The sequence below is a fragment of the Mustela nigripes genome, chromosome 18, assembly GCF_022355385.1.
Source record: "Mustela nigripes isolate SB6536 chromosome 18, MUSNIG.SB6536, whole genome shotgun sequence".
Classification (NCBI taxonomy): Eukaryota; Metazoa; Chordata; class Mammalia; order Carnivora; family Mustelidae; genus Mustela; species Mustela nigripes.
Genome location: NC_081574.1, coordinates 15,449,799 through 15,466,022, shown reverse-complemented (window position 1 = coordinate 15,466,022; position 16,224 = coordinate 15,449,799). Strand labels below are relative to the sequence as shown.

The 16,224-nt window shown below is 40.5% G+C and overlaps 1 protein-coding gene across 18 annotated transcripts in view; it reads left to right on the top strand.

Moving 5' to 3' along the window:
* The window catches only part of SORBS2 (sorbin and SH3 domain containing 2), a 208,996-nt gene that overhangs the window by 128,367 nt on the left and 64,405 nt on the right, over nucleotides 1-16,224 (top strand). For all 18 annotated transcript variants that reach the window (XM_059384281.1, XM_059384266.1, XM_059384263.1 and 15 more), the window contains 2 exons: nucleotides 11,312-11,450; nucleotides 14,724-14,896. In XM_059384281.1, coding sequence (XP_059240264.1) covers nucleotides 11,312-11,450; nucleotides 14,724-14,896 — 312 coding nt within the window. The remainder of the gene's footprint in view (nucleotides 1-11,311; nucleotides 11,451-14,723; nucleotides 14,897-16,224) is intronic.

Here is a 16,224-nt window from a genome sequence, read left to right as displayed (position 1 = left end):
TTTGGTTCTTCTAAATGTTTTATTATGCTTGAAAACTCAAGTTTGATAATTTCCTTTTTCCATGGGTTTTTTCACTATCCATGCTGACCAGTGATAGTTGATTTCATTACATAATCCCCAGAGAATCAGATGATCCACAAATTAAGATTTGAGACCCTCTCACTTTTTTTTCACTCAACAATTATTTATTATTCATCTACTATGTGTCAAGTCTATTCTAGTCACAGAGCTGTATTTGAAACCATTGATATTTAAAATCTTGCCAGGGAGAGGCAAACATTAACAGAAACTTACATAAGTAGATTACCTACATCGGGAAGGAGATTATGTTAATAACTAAGCGCTGCTTAGCAGGGATCTGGGGAGGAGAGTCCATGTTACTTAGGACAGTCAAAGAATCCTCACTGAGAAGACAGAATAGTTTATAAAGGGGGAAGCCCTTTCCTGCAAGAGAGAGCATCTAGTGTCAAGGCTTCCGAGCTGAAGTATGCTGGGGGTGCTTGAGGACCGGAAGGAAGCCAGTGGAAAGAAGAGGGAGAAAATAAGGTGTAGAGTAAGCAGAGGTGAAGTCAGAGGTCACAGAGGCCAGATGACAGTAATCCCTGGAAGCCACTGCAGGATTTTTAACTTGTATTCTCAGTAAAAAATGGAGGTCACTGGGAGATTTGGAACTGCCACAATTGTTCTTGGACTCATCATCTAATTGAATCACTCTGGCAGCTCGGTTGAGAGCAAACTATAGTGGGGCAAGAAGGAGAGTAGGCAAGCCAGTCAGGTGGCTCTTGCAACTAAGTAACAAATGATGGTGGCTCAAAACAGGATGGAAGCAATGAAGGTGGTGAGAAATTGGATTCTGGTTGTATTTTGAAAATGGAGAAAAGAGGACTTGCTGACAGACTGGCTTTGTGTGGGACATGAGAGCAAGAAAAGAGTTGACACTGACTCCAAGGTGTCGAGTCATTGCAACTGAGAAGGATGGAATTTGCCATCCTTTGTCCATGGAGACTGGATAACTGTGGGTAGAGCAAGTTTGAAGAAAGTTCAGAGGTTCCATTTGGGACATGGTAAGTTTGAGATGTCTATTAGATGTCCCCATGGAGAGGTCAAGTATGAAATCCAAAATAGGAGTCTGACATTCTGGTGAAGGGTCTAGGTTGGAGATATAAACCATCAGGCTCTGGATGGTTTTTGTAGGCAAGAGCCTGAATGAGATCACCAGGGCATGAGTACAGAGAAAACAGGAAGCCCGAGGACTGAGCCCAAGAGCACTGTCATAGCAAGAAGAGGAGACTCCAGCAAAGGAGACTAGAAGGAGCATCTGCTAAGGGAGGAAGAAACCCAGGACCTGTGGTGTCCTAAAAGCCCAGCCAAGAAAGTGTATGGAGAAGGGAACTGTTAACTGCACAAATACTGCTGATAGGGCAAGTGTATGATGAGCCCTGCTAACTCATCCTTGACTTAGTGGTGGGGACAAGAGACTTTCTCAGATGGGGCTTAAGAGAGAGTAGGAGAAGAGCAATTGGAAAAACATCCTTTCAAGGTGTGAGTATTGTAAGCTCTTTCATCTAGTTATTCCCCATCCCTAAGTCTCAGTCCTTCATCTGTAAAATGGGGATAATAATGGCATTCATCTTATAGCACCACAGTGAGGTTTGAATAAGATACTGTGTATAAGGAATTCAGCGTAGTGCCTGCTACATAGTAATCCCTCATTATGTAGTAGTTGTTTTTGTTTTTTAAATAATACCCTTTGAGGGTATTTGGGGCACCCGGATGGCTCAGTTGGTTAAGTGTCCTACTCTTGGTTTCGACCCAGGTCATCATCTCAGCTTCCTGAGACTGAGCCTCCGATCAACTCAGTTCTCAGTGCGGAGTCTCCTTGAAATTCTCTCTCTCCCTCTCCCTCTCCCCCAGCCCCGCCTCTGCTCACGCTTACTTGCTTTCTTGCTCAAATAAATAAATGAATAAAATCTTTTAAAAAATATAAAAAATAAATTAATATCCCTTTTCCAAACTCTGCATCTGATTGGGAAAAGGAAATATATTGTTTTCAACAATACATTTTTACTTCACCTGATATGTAATTTGTTCCAAATGTCTTCTACAGCCCTTTTTCAGAAGGTGGCCTAACATTGTTGCAGTTTTGACTTTTTTTTTTCTTTTTTTTTTGGTACCAAGACTATTTAACATGATATCTACCCTTTTAACAAATTTTGAAGTGTCCAATACTGTATCATTAAGTACAGCCACTGTGTGGTAGGGAAGATCTCCAGAATGTATTCATCGGGCATGACTGAAACTTTACCCCTGTTGAACAGCAGCCGTTCTTCCCACCCCCACCCCTGCACCTGGGAACCAGAATTCTACTCTGGCTCCTTGGAGTTTGACCATTTTAGATACGTCATGTAAATGGAATCATTCAATATTTGTCCTTCTGTGACTGGCTTATTTCACGGAGCACAATGTCCTCAAGGTTCATCCGTGTGACAAGACTTCTTTCTTTCCTAAGACCAAATAACATTCCACTGCATCTGTATACCACATTTTCTCGATCCGTTCATCTACCGATCTAAGCTGTTTCCACATCTTGCCTGTTCTGTTATGTCGGAGTTTTTTTTTTTAAGATTATTTGTTTATTTATTTGACAGACAGAGATCACAATTAGGCAGAGAGGCAGGCAGAGAGAGAGGAAGGGAAGCAGGCTCCCCGCTGAGCAGAGAGCCCGATGCGGGGCTCGATCCCAGGACCCTGGGATCATGACCTGAGCCAAAGGCAGAGGCTTTAACCCACTGAGCCACCGAGGTGCCCCCTGATATGTCATTTTTAAGTCTCATTTTCCATGTGATGGCCTTTCACAGTGGTGACCTTTTCATTTTAAATACTTACATTCCACATTCTAGCAAGAACTCTCATTAAACAGTGGGAGCTATAAGTTACACTCTGTGAGTCAGGCTGATAAAGGTTCTATTAAAAACAAAAATTCTCTACGCTGAGAACTGAAAAGGAAACTTCAGTGTCCTACAACTTTCATTTACTTTTTGTTTGTTTGTTTTTATTAAAGTCTGGCCATGGATTTAAGAAGAAAACAGCAACCTACTTTTAGGCATTTTAACTCTCTCCTTATTTGAAGACATACTGCTTTATAAACTTCACACATTTTAGTTTTCTTCTTACAAAGTTATGAATAGAGAGAACACAAAATGAGGTGTGTTCCTCTTCTGTTACTGTGGGAACAGATATCCTGTTGCTAAAAATGTCACATTGTTCTTCAATGTCAGATAAGTGAAGGTCTAAGCCAGAAGCTTTGAAAAGACAGCAAAAGCGACACCCTGAGCCTTTTCCCTGGCATTTGCGAATGCTGTGCCCTTTGCTTCAGGAAGATAAACTCGACCCTTCTATTATGAAATAATATAATCAGTCATTTGCCAAAGCCTTACTTTCACAGCTGCTGCGGCACACGTGAGGAGGATTTGTCTCATTGTCATGTAGGAGAAGAAAAGTCATCTCTTTTGCCCCACGGGATGAAGATGGATAAGTTAAGGCAGGTAGAATCATGGACAAATGTCAGCAGTGCAGAATGATAGGAAAGTTACAGAATGTAGAGTAGGCTTTCTAGACCAATCCCATCAAGACCAGCCCAGATCACTCACCTATGCCATCAGGTGGGCCAACCAATATCCCACTTCTTCTTCTCCATTGGTCTGCTATGCTATTAGTTGATCAGGTCTTTGGCAGTTTCATCATCTAATGTATGTTGTGTGAATTTTTGAGTGATTGACCAGAAGAGCACATTCTAGAGCCCAATATGAATTTAGAAATCACTGAGGATCTCCTCCACAGAACCTCCAAACCAGTGAACGTGAACCTCTTCTTGAATACACTTGGGCATGAAGAGCTCAGTCACTTTCAGAAGCAGCTCTGCAGGGCTCAAGCCATTGTTGGGTCTAATTACAAGAAAGTATTTATAATATTGAGTCATAATCTGCCTTAACTTCTGCATATTCTTCCCACAGAGCAAAAGAGATGAAGTTCTCTCCCTTTTCTATACGACAGTTTTCATATTTTTGTTCTCTCTACCCTACTCTTTGCTTTGTGCAAAGCATGCCTGTGCCTTCCAAGCATTTCAATTTTTTTTTTTTTAAATGACTCATTTATGGAGAGCTATGGCAACACACCAGACACTGGTTACATTTCCACACCTGATTCTCACGAGCTTTAGGAGGTGAGTTTTATTCATGTCCCCATTTTGCACACAAAGAAGTTGAGGCCCAGGGAGGTGACAGGACCTGCCCCAGTCTGTCTGACTCCAGATCCACACAGGTCAACCAGTAGCTTCCACAACCTCTGTTTTCTGATATAACTTGACTCTTGAACCTTTCTGGCACCGTTCTTAAAATATGACACCTTCCCATGATTCAAAATCATATTCCCCGTCTGAGTACAGAGGACTTGCAACTATAGATAGCTTTTTTTTTCTTTTGGCTACTAAGTTCATTTTATTTTTAATTTGGCCACTTTGAGGAGGAACATGCCTTCTCCACCCTAACATGGTCCAACAACTCCTTCTTATCTAACACCTCGTCCGATCTGCACATTCTGGGTACATTCCTAGCCCAGGGCAGTCACCTGAGTTGGCTAGGCCTGCCTGCCACCGATACACCTTTTCCAGTGCAAACACTCATCTTCCATGAGTCTCCTTGCTCCTTAATTCCTCAAGGAGCCTAACCTAGAGTTAGTGATCTCTTTCATCAACAGCTTTCCTTTAGCATTCTGGGTTGAATTCATTTGAACCAAGATGTTCAATGCTATTCTGAATAACCAAATGCTATCTCTTAGAAAATTAACTGTCTTGGAGTTTAAGTGCTGTCCCTTTCATTTATAGAAACCAGGCAGCAACAAACTGGTGTTTCTAGCTCCTCCCTCCCTCACAGTTCAACAGTTGGAAAAAAGTAAAAAGGAACATATACCAACAAAAGTTCATGTGCCTTAGCCTAGAGTCAAAGACCTTAACCTTATATGTCTTGAAAAGATGGAGACACAAAAGATGGTTTTTTGCAGTCATCTGTCTGTCTGCCACCCAATTCAGTAGGAAAAAAAAAATTACTCTTATTTTAATTTTTCCTACTCAAAGTAATCCAGATTAATAACATATTTCCTCTCCCCTCTTCAGGTTCTTTCTCCTCTTACCACATTCTCCTCAGAGAAACATGTATAATGTGGTTTTCTCTCCTGATATCTCTGAGAGAGAATTTCATTAATGAGGAGATTCAAAGTGAAAAACTAGTCTAAGACATAATTTACATCTCTATGGCAGGATATTTCCAAGCTTTGTGTAGGTAGCCTGTAGAGCTCATTTTTTTTCGTTTTGTCTATAGCAATTTAAGTGTGGTATGACTCACCAAGTGTTATTTCATCTGTTACACACACATATATTAAGACTTAAAATTGTGAACATATCAGGAGAGAGTGAGAGAAGTTCAAAAAGTGAAATAGTTCTACACTCTCTTGGAGGAACCAATAAATGGGTAAAAGCCATTCTTATACACAATGCTATACAACCCAATTGATCATATTACCCATGACAACAAAGGTTTTAGACAGAACAGGCTTTAGTACTTGACATGTAGCAACTCCAAAGGATACACACAGGGAAGCCAATCCAGTAAGGGTTGCAGCCATTGGATTTTCCTTTTAATTTTGAAAAGAAAAAATTCCTTTGAGCATATAACTCAAATCCTTTGGCATGATTTATATTACTTAACAAAATTCTCACTTAGCATAAGCAAAACTGAAGAGACTCATGTTATATGGAAAACTCTTCAGTGAAACTGCATTATTATGAGAAATTCCATGGATGCTGCCCTCACCCAAAATAGCTTTATACTGAATTGCATTAGACCTCTAGCAAGATTCTAACATTTTAAATTATAATTATTATAGTTTCATAACATTATAGTCTTACTTCACAATAAGATAGTTTTGCTTTATTATAAAAATTTACTAATACCATCGATATATTCCTACTAGAACATTTTAAGTTCTGGCTAACTTGAAGGTTTCTGTCAGTTAATTCTAGAGATTTTAAAACTGTATACAGTAAAAGAGTATCACTTTTAATGAGTGTGCTTAAACAACAACAACAACAATCTTATTAAATAAAAATAAAATAAGGAAATCTGTCTTTTTACCCAGGGTTGGAATTTCTTAACTTGTTAGATTAAGAACATGCTTTCCAGTATCCACGAACCCCTTTAGTTTGTGCAGAATTTTATGTATGTATGAATTTGTGTATTTTTCCTAAGAGAAGAATCAGTCATTGTCATCACATTTTTTTTAAGGTAGCTGTGACTAAGAAAAAGAGATATATTTGATTTTTTAAAGTATTCAATTAAAAGTCTGAGAAAAAGAATTATGACTTTTTATGAGATCGATAGCCTCTATGACATCAACCGTTATTATAATGATGGTTGGCCAAGAATACCAAATAGTACCATTTACACCTTCACTAGGCAAGATTTCTAAGTCTATACAGTTTTCTTTAATTCATTCCCGATCCTTGGATTGATGCCCTAAGATGCTTCTGGCTATCTGTCTTAACAACTTGGCACCACATCAAACACTCAAAAAAACCACCTCTCTTCCCATGGTGAGGTAGGGGAGAATCGAGAAAACAATTTTGCTTCAGAGTTTTCTTTCGTCATGATGAGGCCGATGCTTCTCATCATATTTGACTGTGTGGATAGACATCACAGTGCTATGAAGGGAGCGTTGGGTAGTAATGAGCTTTCCACTCTCTTCCTTTCACAGATCCCCTCCACCATGTTTAGCCTCTTAGGTTACATAGCCTTGGAGGTACTGAACATTTGTTTCTCCAGTTTCTTTCTCCTTTACCTAAGACTTAAAACCAACAGCAGCTCTAACCAACGGGGGGTGGGGGGGTACCTTCTAACCATCATCAGGGGCTGGTGTCTGTGTCTACTTCATTTTCACACCCAGGAACCTCCAACTGCACTGCTCGGATATTTTAAAGCTCAATTCTCTTAGTATTTTAGAGTGAAATCAGAAAAAGAGATTCACTGAGTGGAAAGAAAACAAAATTCCCTTTCCATTTAATCACTTTTAGCTCATGATTCTTTAGATCTGTAAGTCAGGAAAAAAAAAGTGAGGCGACCTGTTTTATTATATTTGGGGGATAATTTCCAGGGTGGGGGAGGCAGTCAGGAGACATTTGCTGTAAGATTTTTCTATTAAAGGGAAACGAATTCTCCAACCAATAGACAACCTAATACTAGTTTGCTGTCACAGGTACCAAATACAAAACTTCTGAGGGAAAAATTCCATGATGCCAAAACTCTCAAAGCTCCCACGCAACATCACAGTGCAGTGCTGTGTGAAAACTGGTCTTATTTCCAAAAACACTTGGCGGATTCATTTTCTTCCCGTTTCCATGCTTGCTCTGTGCTGTGTACTGGCTGGTACCTAATCCTCTGAGTGGATTCCTTAAAGGTCTTGCAAATACAGCTGATGAGAAAGCTGAATAAAGCCTTCTCTGCCACATTGCAAAAAGAGAAGTTTTTATTAATGGATAATGTATATCTCTTTTATTCTTTCCTCAAACTCAGCCTGGAAACCAGAACTTAGCTGCCAATGTGCTGGAGGTAAATGCTTCACAGACACAAAGACAAACCACAGCAGAAGCCTCTCCTTCACGCCTTTTTTCTGTGGTGCTTTCTAACTGAATCGCTTCTTACCTGACAATGGCTCCAGCGAAGGTCGCTGACGTGGCCACCACCTGCTGATTTGGGGCTTCACACCTGCACAGACCTCCCCCCATCCCCCGCCCACGTGACACTCTCATATTGCTTTTCATAAACCCCTTCTCCTTGCTCCTGTCCTCCTGATCCATAGCCATACCTCAGGCTCTTTCACTACAGACTGGTCCTTCCCCTCCAGGGAGTCCCCCCCTGCCATCCTAGATGAGCTCAGGTAGCTGACTCTTGATACCCCTGACCATTCTGGAACCTTCCCCAAACATGGGTCAGAGGTCAGCCATGACAGATGCTGCCATGCATTAAATTATTCCTCCTTCCTTTGCCTCCATCACTTACTGAACAGATCTCCATGGGCCAAACACAAGGACTGGCTGGTTTCTTATCTGTCATCTCATTTTGCTGCTAGGCATTTTTACTCACACAGAGGTCATTTATATCTAAACCAACTCCATATAGTCCGTCCGGCCAGAAAATCCTTTACAGTCATGCTTACAAGCCTACTTGGAGATGGAAAAGTCAACTCTCTTCTCCTCACTCATTTTAGAGTCATTTATATTTACAGTGTTGCTCTAGCTACTGAGATGTACAGTGATTTGCCTTGATAAAAAATTTTTTATCTCAAAAAAAGTAATTATTTCAGAAATTTAGATAAGTACACATATATTATGATGATTAGATTATAGGGAAAGTCTAAAATTTTTTAAGATTTTAACCCAGTAATAAATCCTGGTAGAGAACAGTTTGCCTCTGAGATTCATACAAATGTGTCCTGTGTGAATAGTTCAGATAGCCTTGTTTCTCACATACATAATTACTGACTGCATGGTGCTAATTCTTGCTTCTCTCTCATTTACAACTACATCTTTCGAACCTCTGGTTCATTACAGGGATGAATGTTGTAAATACTGTTTGTCTACACTGCAGAAATTTAGTCCTCTGGTTTTTTTGAATTACTTTTCCTGGGCCATTCTGACATAGAAATGTGTGAATTCATTTATGGTTTTATATAGCAATAATTTATTTTCCACTCAGAGCAATATAGAAATACTTCCTATACATATGACATTCTTTAAATATGTCTTTATGACAAGCTGTCCCTAAGAAATGATTCATAAATGACTGAAATGCTTTCAAATTTTAAGGTACAGATTTTCAATCATATATAATGTATAGATAATGGCTTCATTTTGAAAGGTACACAACACTAGGCCAAAAAAAAAAAAGGAATTTTTTTTCTAAAATTGATTTCATAATGCAGCTCAAAATAAGCACTGCTATAAACAAAATTTGGTACATAGTTTTCTATGTTGTCTCAAGGTCATAAACCTGAAAATTTCATGCAGAGGGAAATATTATAAGCCATATGTTTTTCAAGATTGCAATTACAGAAGACAAAAGATACTTTTTAATATCTTTTTTAAATATTTAACAATACTTTAGATGGAGTTCGTATTCATTCAATGGCTGCATGTAAAACTTGGCTGTCAAAAGTTCCAGTTAGTGACTGGGCTACAGAAAAACAAAAACAAAAACAAAAACAAAACAAAACAAAAAAACCCACACACACAAAACTTAAAAACTCACTTTCTAGGACACGCCCCACCAGTCACTACAGCCAGGAGCTCAGCAGGCTGGGCTCTCCTCATCTTTCCCTGTGTTTTCAATAGTTCTTCACTTTTAAATCTTCAAAGAACAGTAGGGCCTTAGACCAAAGATACAGAATAGTGATATTATATTAATTTGTATACTAACCGATTCAATCTGGTATTTTTAAGACTCTTCAGGAGCCTGAAATGCATACATATAGTCTTGTGGGCACAATCAAAGCTAACTGTAACTGAACTTGGTTTCGAGTTACAATTGAAATTGTACCTCCGTTCTCCAAGAGATGATTTTCCTAGTAATTATTTCAGTATAACAATAAAGTATTTTCTAAAATTCTAAAGGTATTATTTCATCAGTAAACTCCTACCTGGTTTAATGAATGAAAACCCAAGTCTATTTGCAGGATTTATTATTTTTTTTAACCCATAATCAATGTTACTGACAATATCAAAACAGGATTCAAGGCAATTTTCCTATGTTTAGTAACAAAGTAACACGATGGTTTTTCACAAGAATTCTCCTTTTAACACTCGCTGTAACACCTTATAACAATAGGATTTGGATTACGTTTACAAAACAACCAAACTGATTCAGGCAAGGTGGCAAAAATATTCTCAAGTAATCCATCAAAATTACAGACAGCTCTGAAGCGTTTGGGGTAGGTCAGGGCCTCCCGTCGTTTGAATGTCCAGGGCTCTTCAGGGAGCAGACCTATAAGACATGGTTGCTTCTGACGAGAGAGTGGTTTCTGGAACAGCTTAGAGAAGTACGCAATCAGTAAGCACCATCATTACAATGGAATGCTGATTGTGGATGTGGTACGTCTACGAAACAGTGAAATTAGATCAACTCTTGGTCCTTTCAAAAGATCTGCTTTAAAGTGAAAAATCATGGAAATATGCAATTAATTGACTACCTCCATTTCAGGCCTGTATTTTAGAAGTTGAAACTGTTTTAAAATAAGTAGAAAAAGTTCACAAATGGTGTTTTTTACCTAGGGGCATAAGTGTGTCTGTGTGTATTCAGCCATAAGGTATTTTAACCAAACGCTCTCACTAATGTTTCGGCTCATTCGCATGCGTTATGTGATCTCCACCATGCCGTGTGCTGTGTTATGGATAGACAGGCATCCTTAACAGGGGTGAGCTCAACTTCTGAACTTGGTTGATCCAATTCAAACACAATATATATCTATTGAATGTCTACGATGTTATTAGCCGAGGTTGAATGCATAGAAGCATATATATGACTCTCCGACAAGTATCTTGAGATATCCCAGGAGATATAGAATCCTCAGAGATTAAAGCAATCAAAATAATAAGTTATTAAGAAACCAAAAAGAGGCCTATCAAGTGCTAAATGAGTTTGGAACAGGGAGAAGCCAGTGGCTTAGCAGAAAAGCTTGATTCTTCTAGAATAGATTGCTTCATGAGACATAAGCCCAAACAGTTGTGTTCCTTATGTTATCCCTTTGCCTAGAAACACCCATTCACTAGAGGATAGCCCTAAGTCTGAGAACCAGTGCCCTTCTTCCTGTCCAAGAAGATTCCTTTCAAATCCCTCACGCAGAGCAGAATTAACAATGTTCTGACCACTCATCAGGACCATAAAAGCCAATTCACCCCCTATTTTATTTTATATTGACTCCCACAGATGCTTTTAGCATCTCTTGTTGGTAGAGGGGCACGCCCACTGGCCAGCTGCTTCTGTTCTTCCTACTTACCTCCTGTGCCCTCTGACACATAAGACAGTGATTTCAGAAATAAAGGAAGATAGAGAGGACATTGAAAAAGTCTCTAGACATCAGTTTTCTAAGTAAATAAAGTTTGACAGCTGACTACTGTCGTAAGAGTGAAGTCTCTTATTGTCGTCTAAAGCGATGGTGTTAACAGCGAACTGGGTGCTATAACAGGATGTCTTTGCTCTTTTCTCAGAGCCAGATAACAGTGAATGGAAACTCTGGAGGTGCTGTGAGTCCAATGAGTTACTATCAAAGGCCGTTTTCCCCTTCAGCTTACTCTCTCCCAGGCTCGCTCAATTCAAGCATTATCATGCAGCATGGCCGCTCACTGGGTGAGTCACTTGATAGCCCTGATTTCCATGACAACTTCAACACAACAAGTACAAACCACACGGGAAGATACCAGAGCAACTTTTCTAAAAAGGAGCAAGAGATATTCAACAATCCACTATTTAATGACCCTCTCCTAGGGGAGGAATCAAGAGCAGAGGATTCAACACCAGAGGACATAGGCATCCAGGGATCCCAAGACGATGGCTGCTTCTCCCTCTGAGGCTATTAAGTGTTCGGGGTTTGGGGTAGAAAGAAAAAGGGGGCCAGTTAGGCAGGAGAGTTCACACGACCAGAACATTTGCATAGCACATGTCCACGGATGGGAAATCCCCTCCATGTTCAAGATAGCCTGTTCTTTTGTGAAAAAGCTTTCATTGCTGAAAATGGTGTTGGGATTTGTAGAGAATTGTTCAATAGTTAAAATAGTCTAAAAAGGGGACAGGCTGCCTCACCAAACAGTAAACAGTAAACCACTGCCTCACAGAGTAGTAAACGGCTCCTTGAGCTGAGACCAGAAGACCATCAATCAGGGACAGGCGTTCCTTTCAATAATGATCCCTGAATTTTTTAGAGAGTTCTTAATCCTTCGAAAAATTTAGAATTCGATGAATGAGAGCTGTCCTCCAGGAAAAAAAAAATTTGTATTTGTTCGTAAAAAAAAAGTTGAAAGTCTGTAATTTCATGGGGCTTGGGACCTCTTTGAAGCCTCCTGGATAAGAACTGGTACCATATAATGACAAACATTTTTATGTGGCAAAATATATTAGAACTATTTAGAAAATAACAGAAGTATTTCTTAGTTTTTAAAAACATTAACCAAAAAAACCCACCCAAAACACTAAAAATCAAACCAAATCACACCATCACCCAAATTCCAGCTGAGAAAGCTTCCATGATGTTGAGCAACTGGAAATCTTCCAGGCAGCAGGGAGGAAGGTGGTGGCAAGTGAGCCAGCTACACACCTCTCAGGAAATCAGGACAGGACCAATGCTCTGGGCACCACCAACCAACGACAGAAAGAAAGTCGAACACAGGGCTTTCACTCCCATTTCTTCATTAACAACAGCAGACCTTCATCCTCCCCAGCACTGTTTGCTGAAAGACGGGATGCCATTGGCTTACTCAGGACCACTGCAGATCTCAGCTTCTGTGGTCCACAAAACCTCTGTAGCACTTACGTGGAGCCCTGAGACTCATTAAAGAAAAATCTAAATATACCTGTGCCTTCTCTAATACTGCTCCTGGGGATCATCTGTAAATCTTAGAATGATGTTCTTTTAAAGTGTAAGGAAGTAGAATGCCCTTGTGCCTGGATGTTTCCCTTAAACCATCAGTCCCTGGTGCAGGATTATGATGGGAATCTCTTATACGTAGATTTTTTTTTTTTTTTTACAGAGCTATGCATTATCACAGATCTATAGTAAAATTACAAGTTATTCTAGGCCCTGATGTTCTCCCAAATAATTATTATCCGTTTGACTCTCTGTCCTCATTACCTGTCTTTAAAAACACAACTTTGTCCCTTTCACCACAAGAAACAAAATATATAAATACTCGAATGCAGATAGGCTTTGATATTAGAACGTATCAATGGGCAGACTCACATACAAACCATACTACATGGAAAGAAATTCCCTCTATAAACACACTGGAACAGATACCCATCTCCCAGTGCTGAGTTAGGTCCTGAGGAGAGTGTAGAAATCTATCCTGCCTTAGAGAAACTTTATATTGAGTTGAGGGCAAAAAGATGACAAAAATGAGAGTGAGTGGACCTATGAAAGACAAATGAAATAAATAATAGGCTAAACTTGTATTAGCTTGTGAACTGTGTGTGAAGACAGAGTTAATACTGTTTGTTGGGGCTAGGATTTTGCACAAATGAGGTGCTCAAAAAGTATTTGTTGTTTATTTGAAATACCATCTTCAAAGTTCCCAACTCAAATCCTTTTGGGAATTAAGTGGGAAATCAGAGTCAAAGACCACATATGTCTTAATTTGGAGTGGCTTGGAAAAGGCACTGGTTTTATGTACAATGGCAGGTGAAGGCCATTCTTCATCAGAAATGGATCGAAAATGCTTTTCTGTTGCAATTCAACTGAACACAGCCGTCCGTAGTAAGAGTGACAGCAGTTATAAATGTTATCATAGATTTTAGCTTATAGGCATCCTCGCTGGACTTAGCCTTAAAATGATGAGTTAAATCTTTTAAAAATCTTACTTATGGAGTTTTGTATAAATTTGTTACAAAAGCACAGTCATATCTTTTGAGAGGGAGAGAGAGAGAGAATCAATTAATGCTACTCTGAAACATTAGAACTTTTCCACATCCACATAAAAAGAAACCTTTCTGAGTCTTGTATTAGACAAGCTATGTCAAGAATCATTCTTGCTCACCAAAATTTGGAAGCTTATTATAAAGAAGCAAGAAGTCATATTATCAATTGTACAGAAGGAATGGTAATGATGTTGATCTTCAGGCATATCTGTGAACTAAAAGTAAGTGGACTTTATAGTACTTAAAGTCCTCTCTGTTTCTTAGGAAAATATATGAAAAGTTAATAAACATGGCATGAAGTTAGGAACAGGAGAAACCGCTTCTAATTTATAGGCTTAGGACAATTTTTCAACTAGGGGCAAGAAGTGGGTTTTGGTATTTTAAAGTAAAAGCAAAGATATTATGGTCATCGTGACTAGTTAGCTAAACACCATTACCAGTCATTTAAATCATTTATTTAAACCATAAGCTTTCACATCTAAGAATAGGATCGGAGGTGAAGATTTCTTAATGTGATTTTTGTTTTTATTTTTACGAAATTGCTGCTGTATACTCGACAGTCCTGTCTCTTATTCTCAGGACATTTCAGCACTTTTAAGTACCAGCGGTCAGCAGTTTCACAAAAATAGTATGAACGTCTCAGTTTCTGCCTCCTCATCTATAAAGCGGACCCCTCCCCCCAACAGAGCAGAAGGATAAGACGACGTCATGCAGGTGCTTTCTTAGCACAATGGCCGCTCCACAGTCGCATGGTCTTCCAGCAAGTGCTATTCTCCCCTTCCCCCTTCGACGAGGACCTTGTTGTTACAGTTGAGCTGGGGTACCTACCTGCGGGCAGGCAACAGACAGCTCGCATGTAAGGGAAACGGGTTCAAAGAGACAGTGATGGCGACAGGTTCTGTGTTACAGTTGCCGTCAATGCACAAGAGGCACCATCAAGTCCTGATTCGTCGTGCGAGCGATACATTGTGTCTCCCCACACTGTCTCCGCAGACTCCGCAGAGTCGTATCCCCAGCACGCGCAGTCCCTGGACGGCACCATGGGCAGCTCCATCCCACTGTACAGGTCCTCGGAGGAGGAGAAGAGGGTGACGGTCATCAAAGCCCCGCACTACCCGGGGATCGGGCCCGTGGATGAATCCGGAATCCCCACAGCAATTAGAACGGTAGGAAATGCCCGGGTGCGCGTTGTTGCGGGGCTGGGCACGGAGGCTACAAAGGATGGACTGTCCACGGCTTGGTGCATTCCCCTGCTCTTACGTAATGAGGGTGGCCCTCTGGGCCCTCTGAGTGCTTGTGACTATTATGCTGTGTGTGGCTGAGAAAGAGAAAAAGATCTCATCGATGGAAGCTGATCACACAATCTGTTTTTGCATTTTGATAGAAAATCATGAAAATTGTGATCGTGGGAACTCCCCCCACACCCCCGCAAAAAGAATGTTGTGTTTTGTTTTACCTTTTTCCAAGGAGTGTTAGGGCGATAGAGAGAAAAGAGAAGGAACGAGAAAATGTGAATTCTTTGGCTGCATTGAATTCCCACGTGCATTGCAAATAAACCAGCGATTTGTTTCTTGAAAGGGCTGTGTGTTCCCATCGGAGATCGGGAGCTGTGAATTGGGCATTGGGAGGTGAGATGATTGGAGTGAAGGGAGTTAATGTCATGGAAAGGAAAAACTGTGAAGAAAAATACACATCTGAGTGTCCCTCCTCAGCTGCGCCTGCTGCGAGCCCTCGGGGATGATAAGTGAAAGTGTTTGGATTTTTTTCTTTTCTTTTTTTTTTTTTTTAAAGTCTTTAAACTCTGCCAAAGCACTGCTCAGTGTGTCAGGGCAGCCCCTTCTGGCAAAGCTCAGCAGCAGCTGAGGCGGCTTGCTGACCAGTCTCCTTGCAGAGAAGGTTTGTGCTAGCCGCAGAAGGAAGACTCTGGGAGCCAGGATGAGAGCGGCCGCACGCCTGCAGGTGAATCGGGGGGCTGTGCGAGAAGTGGGCGCAGGCTGAATGGAAGCGCCTGCACCACCCACCTACCTAGGGGCTCGGGTTGGGGAGGGGTCGGTTGCCAAGAGCTGCTTCCCTGGAATGCAGATCCTGGGGGGCCAAAGACAATCGTGGCTAGAGGAAAAGAATGGGAAAGGGATCAGGAAAAAAGCAGTGGTAAGATTGCCTCTCTCATGTGGGAGTTACACGTTCTAAGAGTTAAAAAATCTGATGAGCCCAAGCATCTGTATTAGAACCGAAAGCCAGAAAGTCAGTCTGTAGGGCAGTTGCTGGGGTTGTAGACTTGCTATGTTCTGGGAACGCTGAATGTGGCTAATTATAAAGTCCTACAAAATCTACGTTGGGACTGATGACTGTCATATTTAAGTAACAGAAAAAGTTTGGGGATGGTCACTAACACTACTATGATGACTACATGTTTCTGGTGATGGCGTTTTGTCATTTGTTTGCCTTTGAAGATTTCTGACTCAAAATGGTTAAATTTGGCTTTTTTTTTTTT